The sequence below is a fragment of the Fringilla coelebs genome (assembly GCF_963513975.1).
Source record: "Fringilla coelebs genome assembly, chromosome: 16".
Lineage (NCBI taxonomy): Eukaryota > Metazoa > Chordata > Aves > Passeriformes > Fringillidae > Fringilla > Fringilla coelebs.
The window spans coordinates 13990030-14013447 of NC_140042.1; the positions used below are offsets into that span (position 1 = coordinate 13990030).

The 23418-nt window shown below is 46.9% G+C and overlaps 1 protein-coding gene across 6 annotated transcripts in view; it reads right to left on the reverse strand.

Annotated features, from left to right (window-relative positions):
* Positions 1 to 1983: 1983 nt before the first annotated feature.
* CREBBP (CREB binding lysine acetyltransferase) overlaps positions 1984 to 23418 on the reverse strand; it is a 97473-nt gene continuing 76038 nt past the window's right edge. For 5 of the 6 annotated variants that reach the window (XM_084216534.1, XM_084216533.1, XM_084216532.1 and 2 more), the window contains 12 exons: positions 22725 to 22805; positions 21983 to 22039; positions 20734 to 20811; positions 20186 to 20253; positions 15928 to 16078; positions 14612 to 14758; positions 13702 to 13815; positions 12820 to 12985; positions 11722 to 11889; positions 8520 to 8681; positions 8009 to 8290; positions 1984 to 6438 (listed from right to left, as the gene is read on the reverse strand). In XM_084216534.1, coding sequence (XP_084072660.1) covers positions 4270 to 6438; positions 8009 to 8290; positions 8520 to 8681; positions 11722 to 11889; positions 12820 to 12985; positions 13702 to 13815; positions 14612 to 14758; positions 15928 to 16078; positions 20186 to 20253; positions 20734 to 20811; positions 21983 to 22039; positions 22725 to 22805 — 3643 coding nt within the window. In that variant the 3' untranslated portion in view covers positions 1984 to 4269. The remainder of the gene's footprint in view (positions 6439 to 8008; positions 8291 to 8519; positions 8682 to 11721; positions 11890 to 12819; positions 12986 to 13701; positions 13816 to 14611; positions 14759 to 15927; positions 16079 to 20185; positions 20254 to 20733; positions 20812 to 21982; positions 22040 to 22724; positions 22806 to 23418) is intronic. The other variant, XM_084216535.1, reaches the window with a different exon arrangement.

Consider the following 23418-nt stretch of genomic DNA (forward strand, 5'->3'; position numbering starts at 1 on the left):
AAACTCCTCATATCCTGGGGCTGTTTTAGCGTACATCATTGAGATCTAAGGGGCCGAGGTTCTGGACAAAGGCTTTGGATGGGATGCGGGTGAGCAAGGAAATGAACCACTCTAGTGAGAGCCGAATTTGAAACATGCGTGCGAGCAGAGCCTGGCCTCGATGAACAGCACAGCCAAAAATAAAAGATGGAGCAGGTCTCTTTTGGTGAGCACTAACCACTTCCAGACCGAGGAGCTTTCAGGAGGGAACCGTCCCCACCGAACAGAGGCAGCTTTGTAATCCCAGGCCTGGGGGAGCTCACCGGAAAGCTCTGTGTGCAATTCACTCGTGCTTGCAGCTGATCTTTTGGGACTACGCCGAGCCGAGTGTTGTTTTGGAGGTTCATATCTAAGAAACGCACGGAGCAGGGTTGGGGGCACTCAGCGTTATGGATTAGGTGCAACAAACCCAGCACGAGCCTTTGCATCACTCCGACACCCTTCTGCTGGCTGCATTCCCACCTGGAACCAACTCCAGCCCTTCATCGAGATTCCCTGTGCTGCAGCCAAAACCAAAATGACTTCTGAGCCGGTTGCAAACGCTTCCCTCCTCTGGCTGCGCTCACTGCTACCTCCCGCTGACCCCACGGCACTGCCGGGAGCAGCGCTGTACCAGAGCTATTGTACCTGCTGAGAAACACCTGAATCGTCCTCCTGCCTCACCCTGGGTGTGCTTTCACCATCAGCCATGAAATGTGCTCCTGCAGGGACGCAGGGGATCTGAGAGATCCTCCCCTCTGTCCAGGCTCGTTTCAGTTGTCCGGGGGTTGGCTCCAACTTGCTTCAATCGCTGCCCTGGCAGCGTCCTGCTCTGCATTTTAACTTCCTGATTGGGGAGAAGCGCAGGGAAGCGCAGATTGCCCTGCACAGCAACCTCTGCGGTGCTCCCCCAGCTCCAGGGTGGCTGCTCCCGTCTTTCCTGCACTGGAAGAACCAAGGGCTGAAATTTGCTTTGCGAGAATCACCCGACGCACCTCCAGATCTCCCCGTAAGCCCTGAACTCCTGTCACTTACTGCTGTCCACTGGCACCGGCTAGAAGGGACAACACCTACTGCTGCCTTTTAACAGTGACCGAGGGGGGACCGTCCCAGCCTGTTTGGCCAGAGGGCTCCTCTTCCTCCCGGCTTTGCTCTAACGCATGCGGGAGGCAGGCGGCGCGGGAGCCCTCACACAAGTGCTGTGGGCAGATCTGTGTCCCGGTGGGACAGGGATAAGCCATGAGGGGAAGCCCAGCTGCGCGTGCAGCGGTAGGGAAAGCTCCCAGCCTGCGGCGGCAGGAGGCAGGAGCCAGAGCAGAGTGCAGCAGGGTGGGCAGCCCGGGAAAAGAGCAGAGAACCATCACTGCAGCTCGACGTTCAGGTTTAAGCACCTTCTTCCACTCCAGAATTCAGTGAAGGGAGGGCCTTACCCACCCTCTTCGGTGGTAAAGCTCCTGCACCAAGCTCCAGTGCACTCTCACCTTATAAATCCCCATGGAATTCTAGGATGCTGTTCCTTACTGACCCTACCTCCCCATCAAACAGACAGGGACTTGGAAAAGCCATGCCCATCCAGGATTCAGATATGCTGAATTTTGTACCTGCACTCCCCAGCCCCTCCTCAGGTTTGATTTCACCTCTGCATTTCCCTTCTTTTCCTGGTGAACCATCTGCTCTTACCTAACACACCTGGGTATCGGATCTACATCGATCCCTAGGCGCTGTGATCTCGCCACACTTCAGGTTGTACTGAAAAATTATTCCAGTATTTACTTCCCATGCGTTGTTTTTTTCCACTCTTCCCCGGGCCTGGGCACCTAAGCGAGCTGCAGCCTGGGCCACAGCAGCTCTGTGCTCCAAAGAGGACTCAGCTTATCCAAATCCGGAACTGGTGCCGCTGCCTTTAAAATGGAGGCTACTTAGAGGAATTAGTGAGATTGAGCGTGGTTATCTTAACCTCGGGCGTCAGGCTCCGCTGATCCTCGCGGCCACCAGCCAAGTGGAACCATCCTTCAATCCAAGCAGTTTTACCAGCTTTTATTAGAAACACCAGCACATTTCAAGTTTCCTCTTTTTGATCACAAATATAGTGTTTTTCCTCTTTTTAAGTACACAGCATGAGACACAGCATCAGGGCTTTCCATCTTTTTTTTTCTGTTTGGTTTTTTTTTTACAGCAATTTCTTTTGGACAAGCTTTGGGTTTAGTGTTCACTAACCTCACCCCAGCCCCCAGTTTTGACATCTTGAATTGCTGAAGACAATTACGTGGGCAGATGAATCCAATGGTCGTGAAAAAGGTACAAGAGTTAAAAGTTTGCAAGCAAAAGTTGAAGCAGAGACCCTCTCCAGTTAAAAAGGATGAAGTGGCGCCGCAGCGCACGATTTTCACAGTACGGGGACAAAAGCTGAGATAAAGATTTGCTCTTTTCCCCCGTTTTCCCCCACCAGTGCCCCGATAAAAACGTTAAGGCTGGAGGAAGCGCTAACGGGATGTGAAAAGCCAAGCGTGCCTGGTGCTCCCAGGACAGCGCGCCGGGCTCGCCGCGCTGCCCCCGCCGGGCACACGGAGCCGAGACACCTCGGGCTCTGAGGGACGTCACTTCAGGCTCCTCCTGGTTTGAGCTCACACCTACGCTGGGAAATTTTCCCTGGACTTTTTAACTCCGAGGAAGCGATTCACTGAGGGGAGGAGGAGTGAGTATCCCAGGGACGTGAGGGCAATGGTGACAGGATATTAAAGGGAACATGTACATGATTTGTTATTTTTTATTCCACAGAAAACCCTCAAATCTAGACTCAGAGTTAACAGCAGAAAAATAGTGTTAAAGTCAATAGGTTCATATTTTACTGTAGACTAAATAAATTAGCCTAGAATTAACTCAATACTCTCTATTTTCCTTTCATTGGTGATCCTTCTCTAAATTAATGCAGTTTTTAAAAAGCAACGGCTATTAATAATTTATTCCAGTTTACCCTTATGGATGAACACCTGCGAAGAGTCGATGTCTGGGAACCATTCCCCTCTCCTCTCCCTCCCCTAAAGGAAACAATGGCTAAGGGTGCTGTAAAACAGACATGCTAGCTACAATATCCATGGATCGTGCCTCTCCTACCGCTGCCTCTGGCTGCTCCGGGTCATGAGTGAATCGTCATAGCTATGTCTTACAAAGAACATGATCGAAAAAAATATATAAATAAATAAAAACCTTAAACATTCTTACATGGATTTTAAAGAACAGAATACATGTTAAAAACTTCAGTAATTTATATCAATTTTAAGCAATACTTTATATACAATGGAAAAAAGACATGCATAGTCCAAATACAATGTTGAAAACAGCATTTTCATAACAAAAAACCCAAACACTAAGTGTTAATACCATGTACATGGATTCAAGAAGGACCACCCTTTTTGTCTGTTGCACACAGTTTATTTAACAATATGATATTATAAGTAAGAAATGAGTTTTTTTTCTTTTTACCATTCTATACAGTGATTGAATCTTCTTGGATTTTCTTATTTATAGTAATTATAGCGCTTGCATGATTTACACTAGAATTGCTTTCCTCGTTTCAAGTTTCACACAGAAGAAAGAAAGAAAAGAATGTTTCTTCTCTATCCAGATCAGCACGGCCTAAGAGTGATCATCCCTATTTTCATCTAAGACCAGTTTTATCAGAGAAACAAAGCAACAATTTCTACATCTGCAAGACAAGGGTTTTGGCGTTGGCCAATGTGTGCAAGAGTCAATTCCTATCTTCCCAGGGGTAATACTTCAAACGCCTGCAGAGTTCACTATAGAAAACAAAAATCTTCCCGCCATGTGTCAAAGTTACCGGGATACGCTATAATGTTGCATTATTTCAGGAAACAGTTTCTGAATATTATTTTTTTTTCTTCTTTTAAACTCAAATGTTTAAAGTCTTGAAAATACAAATAAAAAATATGAATATAATGAACTTGTTTTCCCCGTTAAAAAAAAGGTATGAGTCAACAGCAACAAAAAAATAAAAACCAAAAAAACCCACAAAAGAGACCAGATATTTTAACCGCCTGGCTTTAACAAAAAAATATATTCTTTGTATTGTTTTTTTTTTCTTTTTATTTTTAAACAGCAATTAATTCTTCCATCTGTAGGAAGCAGCAGTTCCATCTAGGATTCAAAACAACCCAGATGTCTGAATTTTTCAGTACAAAATATCCAAGAACACGAAAGGAAAGAAGAAACAAAAGTGATGCTCCCATAATGCTACAAACCCTCCACAAATTTCTCTAATGTGTCCCCGGTGGTGTCACCGACCAGAGACAATTCGTTAGACAACGCACTGCGGTTGGGGGTGTTTAGTTGGGGAAGCATTGCACTCTGTTCTGGGTTGCCCAAGTGTCCCTGATCCATGGAGCTAGCCATAGTGACTGCGAGTCCTGGGTGGGGGGAACCAGTCTGGGGAGAGACGTGGTGCGGTGACGGTTGGGGCTGTATCCTGGGTGACGGGCTGGAATGTGGTGGCTGGGACTGGGGACGGGGAGACTGAACGGGCGCTGGGGACCGCACCTGGTTGCTGAGGGAGGTGGCGATCTGCTGGCCAGGGAGATGAGACGCCTGCGGTTGTCCTGAGAGCATGTGCTGCTGTGGGCTCATGGGGTTGGGCTGCCCGGGGGACCCTATCTGCTGCTTCATCTGCTGCTGCTGCAGGATGCGCTGCTGCAGGGCCTGCTGGATGTTGGGAGCGCCGTCCGCCCCCAGGCCGGGCTGGCCCATCTGGTTCAGCTGTCCCATCTGAGCCATCTGTCCCATGGAACTCCCCTGTATGGATAGGTGCTGCTGCATCCGCTGCTGCTGCATGGCTTGGGGGTAACCTCCCGGGCCTTGGGGCTGCTGGAACTGGTTGTGAGCTGCCATCCCTCCTGCCATGCCGGCCCCTCCCTGCTGCTGCTGCTGCTGCTGTTGCTGCAGTAGCTGCCTCCTCAGGATCTCGCGGTACTGCGGGCTCATGTTGGCCATGCTGGGGTTGTGGCTGGGGTTCATGATGTTGATCGCCTGTCCCTGGGGGTTCATAGCTCCGATCCCTTGCTGCTGCGGGGGGACGCTCGGTCTCTGCACTCCGGCTTGCATCGCGTTCATGTTCTGCAGTCCCGCCTGCGCGTGCATGCCCGGCTGTTGCATGCCGGTCTGCGGCTGCTGCATCCCGGGCTGGGGCTGTATCCCTGCTTGCGGCTGCATCCCAGGCTGGTTCGCCACGTATTTGGCCGTTCTCTGCTTTATAAAAGCTGCCATAAGCTGAGGGTTGGATTTAAGGATATTAAGAACCTGCTGTTGCTGCTGCGGAGAACTCGGCGATTTCAAGGTCCTCAGCAAGTCCTGAAGTGCATTGGGGGTGATGCTCCGCGGCGGCTGCTGCACGCCCGGCATCCTGGGCCCGGCCACGGCTTGCGGCGTCGCCATCGGCATCACCGGTCTGGCCATTCCCGGCTGCATCGGCTGCTGCTGCGGCATCGGCGCCGACTGCCACTGCCCGGGCTGCATGTTGGACATCACGGGGCCGCTCACGGGGTTGGGCCGGGGTACATTCATGCTGACTTGCGGCATCTGGTTCACCGAGCCCACCGTGGGGTTCACGAGTCCCGGGCGGCCGGGAGGCAAACCATTGTTCATGTTGTTGACCCTGTAGAGCTGCTGCTGCTGCTGCTGGGCAGCCTCTCTCTCGATCTGCCGAGCCGCTTCCACGGCGGCCGGCGGCGGCTGAGCCGGGGGCGGCGGCGCGGCAACCGGGTTCGCGGGTTTTCCTGTCGAGACGGTGGTGGGGGGCTGGGTTCTGGACACGCTGGGAAAGCCGGCCGGTGACATACTTACAGGGGAGGGCTGGGGCTGGGGAGCGGGCTGCGGCGTCTGCGGTGTACTTGGCTGCTGCGTAGGGGTACCAGGCGTTGCTGAGGTAGGAGAAGGCAAACTTTGCTGAGGCACGTTTCGGGTGTTCATGGTAGCCATCCTTCTGCGCATGAGCTGAGCCTGCTGCAGGCGGTGCTGGATCTGCTGCTGTCGGAGCTTGTGTTTGATATTGAGACAGAATGGCACGGGGCATTTGTTCTCTTGGCAGTGTTTGGCATGGTAGCAGCAAAGAGCTATGAGCTGTTTGCACACCGGACAGCCGCCGTTGGTCTTGCGCTTGCAGCCCTTGGTGTGCTGCACAACCCGTTTCATCTTCTGGCAGGATGGCAGAGAGCAGTTTGCGTTGCGGCACTGGCAGGCGTGGACCAGGGACTGGATGCAGCGCTGGATGCTCAGCCGTCGCGACTCCTGGGGGCTCTTGGACTGCTGCTCTCCCTGGTTGTTGCTCTCATCGTCCAGACCCAGGCCCCACTTAACCATCTTGTGGTCATGGCTCTTAGTGTTGTAGCAGTTGATGCAGAGGTCGTAGTCCTGCAAGAAAAGAAAAGCCAGAGCTCAGCTGCCGACAGGGCACGGAGCGCACGGGCAGAGAGCAGCGTGGTGCCAGGGGAGCAGCACCGGCCCCCTGTGCAGGCACACGCTGGGTGCTCGTGGGTACAACCACGCAGGGCACAAGCAGGATGACAGTCACACACTGTCACAACAGCTGCCAATTCACTTCACATCTGTACCCAGCCAGGGGAGTGGCTGCACAGCCTGTCCAGGCAGTGGGAGTGGGCTTTGGGGCAGGGAGGGCAGCAGCCTCAGCAAAGGCAGCCTGCAATCAAAGCTCTTCACAGGTAACAATGCAATTGGAGCTATCATTGTGTCATTTTGTTACATGAAAAAGTCTTGCAGAATTTTTTTTCCCCCAATTTTTCCCTTTCAATGACATTACTGTTTATTTTTCTGTGATGGCTACTGGGGTGGCAACACCTCCAAGCAGTAAGATAAATCCATGGTCACTCCAAAAAAATAGGGTCTGGCCCTCCATTTATCCTTACTGTAATTACTGACTAATAATTACTACCCTTAAATATGTATTTTTAAAAATCTCTAAACAAGAGCAAGTTTCATGCAAAGACAGACACTTACCTGAAAACCCCCACACTTTTGGTGCCCTGTGCCTTTTTTGGCTGGAGGAAGGGCACTCCCTTACACAGAGGTACCCAGAGGTACCCAGAGGCAGCCTAAAGGCCCTGCTGCCTTCCACCACCTAATTCCCTGTGTGTGTCCAAACCGTGTCCTGCAGCCTCGCCTCAAGAAGCTCTGCTCAGTGCTTTCCTCAGAGGGATTAATTAAGATTCTTCCTCCACAAACCTGGCAATAACTTGCAGTGTAAGAACGAGGCTGCACTTATTCAAACTAATTTTGTTCTGCTACAGCCAAAGGTGAACTCAAGTCCTCCAAGAAGCCTCAAGCATACCAGTACAGCCCCATGGATAACCTCTCTCTAACACAGGTCCTAAAATTTGAGCAGTCTGGGCTAGTGGAAGGTGTCCCTGCCCATGGCAGAGGGATGGAACAAGATGGTCTTTGAGATCCCTTCTAATCTAAACCATTCTAAAATTCATAATTCTTTAAAATTAAGTTGAAAACTTGTCTATGCAGGGGAGCAGTAGCAGCACAAACAATGCAGCAGGAGCTGTTCCAGAGCACTGGTGTTTTTTATGTCGAGCAACTAAAGTCACTTTTTCTACAAGAAGAGGCACCCACCTGGAAGTCACCTCCCCTTAAGGCCTAGCACTCTTTTACAAGGATGAGCTTAATTTGGAGAAACTTTGGGCAATATCCAAAAAAAAAACCCCATCCAACTCAGCTCTAGGACAAGAGAGGGCCGAGTTCTGAGGTGCCGCACGCGTATGTCACAGTCAGTGCAGTGCCACCATCCCTCAGGGAGAGTGCAGTGCCACCATGCCCCAGGGACAGTGCAGTGCCACCATCCTTCAGGGAGAGTGCAGTGCCACCATCCCTCAGAGACAGGGCAGTGCCACCATGCCTCAGGGAGAGTGCAGTGCCACCATGCCTCAGGGACAGGGCGGTGCCCCTGTGCCACACGTACCTCGCAGACAGTGCAGTGCCACCTGGTCTCCACGTGGTGCTTGCACTCGTTGCAGGTGTAGACGAAGCGGTCCTGGCCCTGCGTGTGCAGCTCCACCAGCATGCACAGCGTGGACCACTTGGAGCGGCGCAGGGAGGAGAACTCCCAGTGCTTGTCCCTGGCCAGGGTGAGGAAGGCGTCCCGCCCGTCCATCAGGTCACAGCTCAGCAGAGGGTCCGGGTCCACGATGGGGTGCAGAGTGTTGATCACGGGCCCCGCGTGTAAATGGATCACAAAAAACACCTGCAGGGAAATGGGGAAGAAACAAAAGGCACAGAGGTCAGGTAATGGTGCTCTCTGCAGTGAGAACCTTATCTAATTAACTTTGGCTAATCTCTTCCAATATGTTGTTATGCAACAGAAACATTCCTAGCCCAACCACAGGGTTTGTTCCTCTTGATTTTTCAGTTCTGAATATCCCTGCATTTACAGGAATAAACCCTTCTCTTTTTACAGCAGATTCCCACAGTACCTCTTTATGCTTCTCCATGGTGGCATAGAGCTTCTGAGACAGGTCATTGGACACGTTTGGCATGCTGGGCTTCTTCTTGTTAGCTCTGCTGATGCTGCTCTTATTCTTGTTGGTTTTTTTGTTGTTCTTTTTCTTGGCATTCTTGCTGTCGCCCTGGCTCCCCTGCAATAAAAGCACGGGAAAGATGTTACACTTTGGAGAGCTCTCTCCATTCACTGGGCTCACAGTGACACACTTCTGCTGTCAGGAATAGAACTTTGTTCCAATGCCTGTAAATCAGCCCTCCTGTGTTAAATATATCCTATCTTCCAGGAAAAATCAAAAGCCAAACTGGCAGGCAAACAAATCCAAACACTGTTTAAAAATAAACTTTCAAAGTATGTATACATTAAAAAATTCCCATTTTACACTGATTATTTTTCCTTCTCCAACATCATACTTCAGCTTCCACTGCTTTAGATCGTGCAGCTGATGATAAAATGACACAAATAATATGGACTTAAAATTCCAGGAGCGCAGTACTTTGCTTTACTGTGCATTTACTGTGTCACATACTTGCTTCAGCTCTGATTTAATGCTTGTTTTTACTGAACAGATTTAGGGCTAGGGCACAGAGAAGAACATGCAGTATTTGAATTGAAACCAACCAAACACATTATTCTCCATCCTGCAGGCTTCCAGCTGCACGTGCAGCTCCCCAAAAAATAATCTCCAAAACCTCCACTTGTGCCCAAGTTACAACACAGCCCACAGTGGCCATACACTGAATGTCAGATGTAAGTAAAGAGAGTGAAAATAGCAGATGATGCTATTTAGATGACCTGGGAAAACAGAAATAACTTTCAGAGTTCTCATGTCCTTAAAAAATCAAACCCCATGCCCTCAGCAGGGAGGGCTCAGGAAAAACCCCTCTCCAACTTCTAGAATGTTGGTCATAAAATTAAAAATAAGCTACTGAAATACTTGGATATATATATATATATAAATATAAATATACACACATACACAAGCAAGTTCCACGAACAGTATGTACAAGCAAACACAGGGTTTGTCCACAGGCATATTTATTCCAGGAAAACAAAAATATTCCAACTGCAGAAAGCAATTCTATTTATAGACTGCTGCCATCCTTCCATTCCATTAATTAGGCTTGGACAGGAATTCCCTGTCCACTCCTGGGTTCTCTCTAACTAATTTTGTGGATTTTCTGACCAAACCTGTTTGGAAATGAAAATGAGACTCTTTTATGGGAGACCAGACAGAGCTCTGAGTGACTCTAGGGGCTTCAGAAGTGATTTGTTTTATGTTCCCACCTTGACTGCCCCCAAGTTTCCTCCCACTGCTGGAACTGGAGCCTGCCCTCCTTTGCCTCCACATCCTAAAGCCCCAACTGAGATCTTAAAATTTAAACACCAAAAGGAAGAACAGACTAAAACTTATCAAACAAGCCTAGTCTAAGTTTCTTTCTACTCCACCATTAGCAAGTTTATATTTGGCAAACTGTACAAAGTATTCCAAGCTGTTTGAAGAAGTTGTAGGGTTGTGTTTGTACCATTTCATTCTGACACCCAGCCAGATCAGCCAGAGATGCTGATGGAGGGTTCCTGGGGGAGCCTCACCCCTTCAGAACCTTTGCCAAGAACTCTGAATATTTACCAGCTGTTTGCTCTCTCTTTCACTGATACCTGCAGCACATGTTCACTTGCAGGAAGCTTTCTCTTCACATACACAACATTTAGGACAAAGAATGTAAGAGAGATTCTGTGCCATTCCAGCACCAAGATCCACGTGGTGCTCGTACCCATGGAGATCCCCACTGCTGGGCAGCTTCCTCCATGAAGTGACTCAGTTTAGGTCACCCCTGCAGGGGGGAACTTCTCATCCTTTTAAATTTGCTCCTTTTCCTGAGTCAAGAGGCAAAGACCCCAGTGTGCCACGGCTGGTGACACCTCAGCCCCCTGGGTGCAGGTTGTGTCCCCCTGCTGCTGCCCCAGGCATTAGGGGGGGCACAGGGATGCTCCCCACCAAGGCTGCACCATCTCATTTTAGGCCCCAATTTGTCTGAGCTCCCAGGGAATTGTTCTGGGCTTTTTCAAACACCTTTCACCCCTGCCTAGATGTGAGTAAATGCTCCCACCACTGTTTTCCATGATTTACTGGAATTTATCCTGTTAGCAAGAGAGGGCTGCTGCCTAATTCCAAGCCTTGTATTCCACTTCTTTTTATACAGCACTGCTTGCTGAACTCTCAGTATCCAAAGTCACATTCAGAAGGAACAAAGCTGTTAACTTTGTGGTTCCATTAAAACATAGCCACAAAATGTGTTAACTTTGAAAGAGCTGCTAAGGTTCAACAGAAGGAACATTCTGATATCACAAAATTGATAGATGAAGGTGCATCCCTCCACAGCAATCCCATGTAACACAGACCAAAGGCAGTCACAGCATCTAAGCTTCAAGGGGGCTTTCTCCAGGTAAAGCTTTTAGCTCTACACCTCAATCTATTAGACTTCAGATTTTCCTACAGCATTTATTTTCAAAACATCTCAAGTGAAAGGGACAGTATAAAAGTGCTGATACCATTTGGTTGCAAATAAAAATGAATGATGACATTCTGTCCAGGGCCCTGAAAAACTTGGTTGTTGGTTTTTTTGTGGGTTTTTTTTTTTGCTTGGTTGGTTTTTATAGACAAAGAGAGGATGTTGGTGAAGGAACAGCACCATCAGGATCAACTTTTCCCACCAACGCAAAGCCTGCAATAAACACTTTCAAATTTCAGCCCTTTGCTGTTGCAAATGACTACAAGTACCTGTGCTTAAATAACAGCCACCTTTCATTCAGCTTTGAAAAATCCAGCACCTTTCAAAATGCAAATGCTGGAGGTGCTTTGCAAAGGTGTGAACCAGAAGCTCAGCCAAATGACTGCAAGCAAATGTAGCGTGGCAAAAGCAGCTTAACACATTTCTCTGAGAAGAGAGATGCTGAACTGACATAAGTGACTCCTGAGTCTGTTAAAAAAACCCAAACCAAGCCATCAGTAGATTTGTTAACCAAGAAGAAAACCAGAAATGCAGTTAAAGGGACCCCTGATTTAATGTCTGCTGTAAATTCTCTTTTCTAGTTTATCTGATGTGACCTCTCTGCATTAAAGCATTAATTACCAGATTTGTGAGCTGAGGGAGAATTTGGCACAGCTGACCCACCTCTGTTGTTTCACTAGCTGCAGTGCTCTCTTCCTTCTTCCTCTCCTCCTCCTCCTGCTCCAGCTCCTTAATGCTTTCCTCCAGCACATTAGGCCAGAAATCACCTTCGAAGTAAGGCAGCTCCTTGGCACTGGTCAGCCTGTCCTCAGTTGCTTGTTTGAAGATGTCCTGTGGAGCACATCACACCAGAGCAGGAATAAATAATTGAAGATCACTCAGCAGAGAGAGGGGAGAACCAGAGACAGAGCCCAGAGCTGCACTGAGCTCCTGGGCCTCAGCCCCAGCCGGGAGCTGCCCCTGCCAGGGCTCCTCTCCAGAGCCATCCTGGCAATCCTGGCACAGCCCCACTCCCTGCTCCATCTGAGGATCAGTGCTGAGCCTTTCCTGAGCCCCTCGTGCCATCAGTTCATGCTCCTGACATGATGGCAGATACCAAGACACCCCTGGAAAACACAACTGACCCCTCCCTGGTTTCAAAACCTCCTTATCAGGGGCCCAGATTTCCCAGCTCTTTCCATGCTGATGACAAGGCTTGTTAGAGGCTGTTCCTACTCCACACATTCAGGAACTGTCACTTGCCATCAAAACATCAATTTTTTCCAGCACTGTCACTACCATTAAGGAATTCTTGTACATTTTAGCATGAAAGGAGTGGCAAATGCTCCCTTTGCCACCTTCCACTTATTTCCTTGGGTACATGTGTGATATTCTGCAGTTATGAAAATCATTCTTGTCATAAGGAGCTCTTTTATTTCACACTAGTGGGGTCCAGCATTTCACCTGCTCCTCCAGAATCACCAGAAAGAAACAGCTTCCATAAACCTTGACAAGCTCCATATTTCCTTGCCTAGGAAATGCAGGGAAAGAAAAATACACAAAGGCAGGTTCTTGCAGATTTCCCTTCGTGCAGACGCCAAACCTAAGGAATTTTCAGCCTGAAAGGCAGAGCCTCAAGAAAATCTAAGAAAATGAAGACACTGGTTGAGAATAAACCCCTTGTACAACATTACTCTACTTTTCAGGTGTTATGAAACAAGAGCAGCTCCCTTCAAATGAGAACAATATAAGAATGAAATCAGAAATTAAACAGTAACAAACCTTGTAGTCATGAATGATTCTCTCAGCAAATGCCTTGTCCAGCATCTTCTTATACCATTCCTGCAAACGTTTGGGTTTGGGTATTTTCTGGTCAGGTGGGTGGCAATGAAAGATGTAATCATCTCCTTCACTGGGGGGACAGGCCCAGATGTGCCCTGTCACATACCTGTGTCACACACAACAAACAACATCCGTGACTCCCACCAGAAAGGTAACAAACCTCATTATAAATCCAGACCTCTGGCTTTATTTTTGAAATTTTCAAGATTTTTTTTCTTTGTAGCAAAGGTGCTGAGGGAACAACCTGTATTTTGACAAGGGATAAGGTCAGGGCTATAGTAATGAAGCTTAAACATCAAGTGAACCTCTGACCAAATGAATGATGTGCTGTCAGTTTAGGAATTGTATGGAGGGGCAGCTGACCTGCAAGCAAAGCTGAGTTAATAGAAGAACTAACAATGGATGATTTTTGAGTGTGTCCATAGCAAGGAAGGAGACAAGGCCGTCAGCACAGAAACAGATTAGAAAAGACACATGAAAATTTTTGTAAGCTAGACAGGTAGATGTGTATACGTGCCTTACTCAATTTCTGTAAAACTTTTACCAATTCTATTGATGCTGATTGCTTTGCACCAATGAACATAAGTTATTGTGATGTAGTTAATGACATAAGATCACACTTTGTTAAGAGTATATAAACTAGAGAACACACAGAATAAAAAACGTTTTTGTGTCACATCCGGCCCAACAACAAAAACCACCTCAGAGACAGAATCCCAGTTTCTCTCTCCACTGCACAAGAGATGTCAGAAGGAAACTGAGACTATTCCAAGTGCAAATCCACAGAAGGGCCAGGTTCCTGTCCCTGTCCCTGTCACTCACCCGAGTTTCTTGACGTACTCCAGGTAGCCGATGAGGATCTCGTGGTACACGGCCGTGCGCAGGCAGCGCGGCCGGAAGAAGTGGATGCTGTCCAGGTAGGAGATGTACACACGCCTGCAGGGACAGAGGGACACGCTCAGGGCTGACTGAACGCTGCTCTGCCTACTGACAGCTGCCTTCTGCACTGGGTCAACATGCAGAAAGACAAAGAAATGCTGATGGTGTTTTAATGCGTATTCAATTGTCTTAATGTGGTTTAAAGAGTCCTCAAAAGCAAGAGGGGCTGTGTTTCTTTAGCTCTTCCCACACTTGGCAGCACAATTGGTTCCTAGAGGTTATGGGAAGGGCACAGAGGTGACAGTCATGTCCCTACAGCCACAACCCTCCATGGAGACCTGGCTGAATGCAGCCAGTGAAGCACACACAGCAAGAATATACATCCAGAGGCAAAATTAAAAGCAGAATGCAAAAATTGTAACATTTTTGTTTGTTATAATTGTACATTTTGTAATTTTTTTGGATTTATTATTGTGGTGGATGTAGGAGGTTGTGTGAGTTGACAATTAGGATAAGTATTTATCCTAATAAATTCCATTTTTTGCTATTTATCTTTCCCTTCAAAGTCATCTGCAGTCCTAGAGCAGGATGGATTTGTGGCCCAGAGCTGAAATGCATCTGCCAGGGGTCTGCAGTGAGTGCCAGGGGTCTGCAGTGAGTGCCCAGGGCCTGCAGTGAGTGCCAGGGGTCTGCAGTGAGTGCCAGGGGTCTGCAGTGAGTGCCAGGGGTCTGCAGTGAGTGCCAGGGGTCTGCAGTGAGTGCCCAGGGAATGCAGTGAGCGCCCAGGGAATGCAGTGAGTGCCCAGGGAATGCAGTGAGTGCCCAGGGCTCGGGGAGGACGCAGGGAGGGTACCTGGTGTTGGGAGGGGGGCAGTCCGAGCCGTACTCCTGCACGTGCATCCCAAAGAAACAAACATCCACCCCATCGATCTCCTCAAAGGCAAACAGAGCTTTGGTACGGTAAGGGAAGGATTCTGACATCTCACCAGAGTCCACAAATCTGCAGGACAGGACAGCAGGAGAAAAAAAACAAAGAAAATGCCAATTATTAAAGCAGTGTCCTACCAGAAGGAAGGGATTATTGTCAATCTTATTTTTAATTCCTTAGGAACACTGAGGAATGTTTGAGGGAGCTGGGGCTGTTCAGCCTGGAGAAGAGGAGGCTCAGAGGTGCCCTTATTGCTCTCTGCACCTTCCTGAAGGGGGCTGCAGACAGGTGGGGTCAGTCTCTTCCACTGGGCAGCACTGACAGAACCAGAGGACACAGTCTCCAGCTACGGCAGGGAAGGTAGAGGTTGGATATTGGGAAGAAATTTTTCACCAAAAGAATAATAAAGGGCTGGAATGCCCTTCCCAGGGAGGTGGTGGAATCACCATCTCTGGATGTATCTGGACATGGCACTTGGTGCTATGGTCTGGTTGAGGTGTTAGGGCATGGGATGGACTCGATGATCTCAGAGGTCTCTTCCAGCCTCATTATTCTGTGACTTTTAGGCAGGAGTTAAATGGGGTCAGATCAGAGCTGTAGTAAAACAGGGAGTTCTGTTCCTGTAAATTCATGGAAAGACTGTTTCCATATAGAACACAGGGCTGAACAGGCCAGCACTGAGTACATGAACATCCTCAGAGAACACAAGCCTTTAAATAGGCTACAGAGCAGAAAATGTGATGCATTAGTATGAAGTGATGTCACATAAACACAGTTTTTATGAATTTAACCCAAAATACTTCACAGATTAAAGCTTTTAAGCCTTTCATTCATAATTTGCTTCATTTAATTTTAAGCTTTTCATTTGATTTGCTTCATTTATAATGAAGCAAATTAAAAATTACTCCTGAAAGCTGAAGTGTTTCTAAAAACACAACAAAATGAAGGAAGAGCAAGGAACAGAACTCAGCAACTGCTCCAAACTAAACGATGAATTCTGTAACCAAAATGTGGTCACTCTCAAGATGGAGTGACACCAAGTCCCAGTATTATAAGCAAGGATGTCCGCACTGTCCCCAAAACAATCACTTCCTTTACATTTTTTAACCTTTCATCATCCTAAACACGCCCAAATTTCCAAAATGTGCAAAGGCATTAAGGTGCTAATTGGCACAATTTTACAACGCTTCAAAATAAAAGCAATAAAAAGGATTGCATTCATTAAAATGAACAGGACTAACCTGGATTTCATTCCTGGTTTAACTTCTACTGTCTTATCTGAACTTGCTACCACTCTGACAAAGACCTCTCCAGCCTCGGGATGGTTCTGACGCCGCAGGAATTTGTTCACTCTGTCTTCCAGATGGTTCCCCAAACGTGTGGTCTGCAGCCCTGCAAGGCAAGGGGAGAACACACCGTGCAAATGTTACCACTGCAGTGCTCAGGCCAGGCTGGGACTGTGCTCCAGGGCTCTTGCAGCTTCCTCCTCTGCAAGGAATAGGTTTTTTTTTTTCCCTTTTGTTTTACCTTCACGTGAAAATTGGATGGTTTGATTTATACAGCCAAAATGAAGAGATGCAAACCCATCCCTGCTTTTCCCAGAAGCAAACCTCCCTCCCTGCTTTCCACAGCCCCCTGTGGCAGCTGAACCCACTGGAGTGCCACAGCCACCCTGTAAGTGAGCTAACAAAGGCAGCTTCACGTAGCATTTTTCAATTTCAGCCTTATTTTATGAACCCTGCCAATGTTTTCTCCTCCCAGCCCCACGCTGGCTGGCTGACAGAGATTACATCACTTCACAGATCTGGCTCCATGCCACACCTTTTCAAGCAAAGCAAAGCAAATCAACAGAAATGAAAAGCCTTTTGACTTCAATGGAGATTTCATTGCTTTTGCTTTTCTTTTCAAGAGAGCTTTTGGACTGCAGTTGCAGCAATCTGCACATCAAGGTGAAATAGTTCCTGCCCAGAGATGGAGGTCTTGGGGAGTTCAAGTCCACAGATTGTCCAGATGCCCTCACTCCATCTTTACATTCACAATTGGCTTTTGTGGGGAGTTGGGTTTGTGGTCTTACAGGATGTGATGGTTTTCAAATAAATCCCCAACAAATTACAGAGATGGTGCTGACTTTGGGTTAAATTAGGAAAGCAGAAGGACCCCACTGTTTTGACTTGAAGATTTATGACTATTTCTCTTATCCTGCTGTATTTATTTTACCACTCATATTTCTGCTTCACTTTATGGTCAATCTGCTATCTTTTCCAAAGTAATGATGTAATCTACAGATGCTAATTTTAATAAAATGCATTTAATTTTCTGCTCTCTGTTACTTGATTTTTCAGTTGATATTTGGCTCCTGACACAAGGCCCTTGGTTTCTCCTTGACTCTGAGCCTGCACACAGAATTCTGCAGTGAAATATCTGTGCTAAAAATTCCTTCAGGCTCCAATACTGGGGAAAAAACTCATATACTCAAAGGACTATTTCACTTTCTAGGGGATTTATACACTTAAAATTTTATTTTACAGAATCACAGAATGGTTTGGGTGTGAAAGGACCTTAAAGCCCATCCAGTTCCCATGGTGTCCCATGGGCAGGGACACCTTCCACTGCCCCAGGCTGCTCCAAGTCCTGTCCAGCCTGGCCTTGGGCACTGCCAGGGATCCAGGGGCAGCCACAGCTGCTCTGGGCACGCTGTGCCAGGGCCTGCCCACCCTCACAGGGAACAATTCCTTCCCAATATTCCACCTAACCCTGCTCTCTTGGCAGTTTAATTACAATCAGGTTACAGAAATTGCCAAAGGCAGCAATCTTGATTTACATCTTTTAGCTTGTCCCCTTGTCCAGTGAGATTCTGTGGTCATAACCAGCACAACACAGCCTAAATACCATTTACCTGGGAGTAATTAATAATTGAAACTAAAAAATGAAATTTAAAGGCAGGTTGAAGTAAAATCACCACGTCCTTTACCAATTCCAACACACTGAGCCTCTCCCAGGATCTCCCACTCCAACACCCTGGATTGGCCTTTCCATGTGTAACAGCAGGGGGATGACTCTGAAGGAAATTCCCAAATACTTTATGGGGGAATTGTTTTGTTCTGTTCATTTCTCTGAAGACAAACAGAAAAAGAAGAAAGGGCTCCATATTTCAGCTGATGAGTGGGAATGTTTTCAGAAAGCCAGTGGAGTTAACTCTACTGTCTTGTTGTGTTTGCATCTTTTCATCTTCCCAATGCTAAGCAACCAAGGAATATCTTCTTCCCTCCTTATGCATTAAAGCTTGGAAACCAACAAATCCAAAAAGACCAGAAAAGGAGATAAAAGAAATAGGAAGAATTAAAATTACATCTACTGTAAGCAAAGGATCTAAAAATTGCAGATTTTGATCTCTTAGGATGTGAATGGAAGTTGTTTTAGAAAGCAGCTGGATTTTGGTTCTTGGACAGTTCTCACATATCCACCTCTAACAAAAGCTCAAAGCTCAGTGAAAACTGCAGTGCAAACCTGGAAAAGGCACCCAAGCTGCTGAGGAGAAACCTCCAGCACTGGTCTGTGACAGCAGCAACAGGCAGACCTTTGTTAGTGGTGAGTAATTGGACAGAGAGGAAGAAACTCCAACTCCTTCTTGTGACTTCTTGTCAGGAAATTACTCTGGGTGACTTTTGTCAGGATATCTTTGGTCTTTGAACCTCTCTGCACTGGCTACTGGTGAGGCAATATTTGTAGATTTTCTTAGCATAATAAATACTTTGGAAGTTCAGGGTTTTCCAGCAAACCCAGCTGCACTTTGGTTATATCTGGCAGGCTATCAGTTAAAATAACCAATTTTACTCACTGTACATCAGGAATGTGAATGCTCCACAAGAGCTGAGGGATGTGCTGTCTTGGTTTTCAGCAGTTGTGCCATCAGGCTTGAAAGAGTAGAGAAATATTGATGGCAACTTGGGCACTAAAGGTTTTTTTTAAGTGGAGGGAACATGTTCATGTTTCAAACTTTCCCTGCTTAAGTTTGTTTTCAGGTCAGCAGCAGGAGCAAGGTTCTGATGACAAGAACAGACTTCCCCTTCCCTTCCCTGCTCTTGCATTCCCACCAGAGCCCTGCCGAAGAAAGCAGAGCCCACCAGTGGGTTACAGCTGGCAGCAGGACTCAGATCCCCAGGGGAGAAAGACAAACAGCAGGGAAAGGAGAGGGACAGGGAGGAGAGGGAAAAAAGCAGCATTATGTCCCTGTCCAGAACAGAACAGCTACCTTGAGCTACATGGCTGGTTACTCAAACTTTAACCAGAGCCACAGAACAGCTGCAGGTATGCAGGGAATCACACACTTATTTCAAGGAAATTTACATCAATACATACTGTAAAGTCAGCACAGAACAGAAGAGACATCCAGTTAAAATGGGTGTCTAACACTACAGCTGGATTTCATCATTTTATTAATGCTCTCCTCCAATTTTAATCTGCCTTTAATGAGACTAATTTAGGCCTCTTTAACAAAACCCTCTTGAGTGCACCAGGTTACTCCAGAGACTGTTCTGATTGCTGGAGCCTACCATGCCTCACACAACATCACCATCTGCAAATCACCCCCTCCACATCCCCTGTTACACAATTGACCCCACATGAAGCTCTCAAAAAGTCACATTTTTAATGCAAAACTTTGCCTCCATCCCAGCTTGGAAGTCTGCAGGCACAACATCACCCAGTAATGCCCAGAACTTCTAAGGATCAAGGGAGGAATCAAGGGAGGAATGAAATGTCCCTGCAAGTTCTGCTTGTTCAAGTGCCTGAATCACCCCCTTGGTGTCCACACTCACTTTATTTTCCTGCCCCCTGCATTTCCAACACCAGCCCCTTCTCTTGCCCCACCTGACCTGCAGGAATACAAATCTCCCAGTTTTGTTCCTTGTAAGGATTCTGGAGCCTGACCAACCTGAGCTGGCATCTCCTGGGCCTCTCCTCAGTGCCCATTTCTACCAGACCATGGCAATGGTCACTGCCAGGAGCACCCAGGGCAATGAGTGACTCAGCTCTTACCCAACCCCTGCTCTGGAGGCAGGAAAAGCTCTTCCCACACTTTGGTGCTTGGCAGCAGCACCTGCACTGCAGCACAATTGCTTCCTACAGGTTCTGGGAAGGGCACAGAGGTGACAATCATGTCACCACAGCCACAACCCTGCGTGGAGTCCTGGCTGGATGCAGCCAGTGAAGCACACACAGCCCTGTGCTGCTCCTGTTCTGTTTGTCCCTTTTTGCTTTTAACCCTAGAAAACAATGACAAAGATGTCAAACACACCAAGCAGCAGCAAGACTGACCACAAACACATGAACAGCAGGGCTTTCAAATGTTGATTAAAATTCCAACAGCCTCAGGCTATGCTGCTCCCCATTTTGCAAATGTTCCTGTGCTGTCTGTCATGACAACACAAAGTCTCAATCAAAAACCCATTAGGGGTGGCAGGGAGAAGATGAAGATAAAAACAGGAATACCAAACTCACTTTTAGCACTGAATTTGTTTTCTTTGCGTGTTCTACCGGTTTTCTTCAGACAATTATCACAGACAAACCTATTGAGGAAAAAAAAAAGGCAAAAATTTAGCATAAACCCATTATTGGTGAGCTTAAACCCAATGTTTGAACATGTAATTTAAATGTCAGAGCACAATATATTTTTCCCTGGCTTTGAAGAGCTTATTTCCCTCCATTTTTGAGGGATTTAAAGCTGATTTAACTCTGCCAAGCAGTTACACCTGCATTTGTGTTCTGTGCACACAAACTCCCCTCCAGCCAGCTGCCCTTGGTTAAGAGTTCCAAAGAAACCACACAAATCTGTGTGGATGAATATATACAGCTTCACCTGAATAGACTGAACTAAGACCCCAAACACACAAAAAAAGGATTTTATTTAGAAATCTTTGTCCATTTGTACCCAGTTCTTTAAAAGGTTGTGCCCACATATTAAAGACCAAAGGCAGAAAGTCTTTAATTACATAAACTACATCAGCCTCATTATACAAGGGGTAAAAAAACTAACAAACATCTCTTACCCTGAAGGCCAAATAATATCATAATGTAACACACAAATCTGGTGCATCTTCCGACCACATTCTTTGCAGTCAACAAACCTGAAGAGAAAAAACCAGCAGCAAATTACCTTTGGTGTTAGGTAAGTAATTTTCCAGAATTCAGAATGAAAGAAGGAGTTGCCAATCCTCTGCTAAGAGCTGAATCAATTTCATCAGGTCCAATTTACATCTAAGTTTAAAAAAATACTCAGAATAGATTCAGATGTACATCTATCAATCCCTGTGCAAGTTATACATATCTATACCTATATATAAATTGCAAAATGTGCTGGTTTAAAAATCTGAAAGGGGCTGTCATGCACAACTTTTTCTGGATCTTTTCTATCTTCTTCTAAGCAGAATCCCAGTTTCATAGAATTCTCGACAATACCTCCACAGATTTAATTCTGAATTGCTGCAACAACCACAAGCTGAATAAATGGTTGCTCAACTTACTGTAAATGTAAGAACTAGTCATTCATGAACCACCCTGCCAAAAAAGCATGCATTCACTTGTCTTTGCCTGCATGGCTCTGCTGTAGTCTTGTTTTTATCATTTTATCTTTTATCTTTTTGGTCAGAAAGTTGTATGCCAGAATTCTCTTTTTGGATGGGAAAACTCTTAGAGGTTTTCCCAGTCCAGAGTGCAGTGTAGGTTAAGAAGCCAAAAGCACTGGGGTCTCTCTCAGTCCAGCCTTCCAGGCTATTCTATTCTATTTAGAATTTACAAAGAGAAGCAAAGGAATCAAAATGTGCTGTGTCTCAAACTGCCAGAGAACATGGAGCAGGATGATTAAATCCCACAGCAGGGAAAGCAAGCCCGTGTTCAGCTGGGCATCCCCGGAGGCTCCCCAGGGTCACACAGGGTCCCTTGGCCTTTGGGTGGGCTCAGCACTCAGGGAAGAGAAAAATGTGGTTTAGAACCACCAGGAGAAAATGCAGAAGTGCCCCAGGAATGCAGAGTGGAAGGCTCTGGATGAGGGAAGGCCATTCCCAGCCCTGGAATTACCCAAATAACAGAAGCAGGAGCTGTCTGTGGAACAGGCTCCTGTGGCCAGACATCAACTTTGGGTGCTGTGCCATGAATTTTAGGGAAGGATTCTGCAGTCTGTTTGGGCAGGGATGGGGTACAGAAGAGTTCTTAAATCCCTGCCCCGTTTCTGCCCTGCTGGCTGAAGGACAAGTGGAAGCAGAGAGATTTTGGGAAGGAAAACAACAGCCTGGTACTCACGGCTCCGGATCCAGGGTATCGTTTTTCTTCTTTTCAAACTGATCCTTAGAGATGGTTCTAGAGACAAAGAGTTAATATGAAAACTCAGTAGCACCCTCACATCAGAGGCTCAGACCATATCATCCTTTGCTGAATTGCAGCAAACCTCAAGTCTGAAGAAAGAACCTCAGTATTTATTTTCTGGCCAGAGCAAGCAATTCAGTTAATTGTATTTTAAGCTACAGAAAATACTCTTCCCATTTCACTTTCTGTGTAAATTAAAAGCAAGAGATATCCAAGTCTACACATAAAATTAAAATCATAAAGAACAAGGGAAGCTCCTGTCAGTAAAGCAGCCACCTTCCAAACCAGACCTTAAGCCCCAAATCTGATTTTTCTGGCCGGGTTAGAGGCGAGCCTTTGGTTTTAGAAACATGAGCTGTGCTTCAAAAGGTGAGGTATCAGAATTAGATGGAAGTTTTCCATTAGAAAAGGTGATGGATTAGTGACATTTACTGACACAGCTTCCACTGCTCCCCTCCAAACACATAACCCAGGGTCTGCCCCCCAGGAAAGGGCAGCAGGGCTGGGCAGAGTAACAGACCCAGCAGCTCTTAATCCTGCCCTAGAAATCTCCTGCTAAGAAGGAATAAAGCATTTCCCCCAGATACCTCCCACAGGTTTGGGTTTTACTCCCAAAGCAGGACACCCTCCCCCTGCCCCAGTCCAAAATTCAGGATGCAGAGGAAAGGAAGAGACTTACGTTTGAGGCTGGGAAGGGTCATCACCCAGGGTGACATTCTCCCCCTGGATTTCAGTGAAACACTTCTCACAGAAGTGATACCTGTCAGCAAGAAGGCCATATTTGGGTGAGCTGGTCCAGCACAAACACAGCCACCCAAGCACGGAGCCACCAACCAGGGCAGGGCAGATCACCAGGAGCACGACGGAAGGGGGGACGTTGTTGGTTGATTGATGGGTCAGTGTGGACAATGAGGAGGCACAGAGGGAGGGGAGGGCAGGATTAGAGAACAGGGGAGGGAACAAACAGCACAGACGTAAGAGGTAAGACGCAAACACCAAGACAAACACAGAGCAGAAAGCCAAGGCAAAGCACAGATTAGCATTCGGTCTCATTTCACACATTGCACCCAGTGCTGGGCCTCACTTCCCAAAGCTTTGGGCAGGATTTGGGCAGTAGCCACCAAGAGCTACCTTTGTACAGGCTTCAGATTTCAGAATTTGGATTTGATTTGCATCGCTCAGGGGAAAAAAAAAAATACTCTTTGATTCCAGGCTTGAAAGTGATTGGGTAAAAAGGAGCCTGTCAACAAGCTTTAAGGACATATCTGTTACAGATTTAAGTAATTAGGAAATATGCTGAAAGCATTTACTGATTGTGAATCAAAACACTTGATATTGAAAAAAAATCCATAAAACCAATAAATTCAAAATTT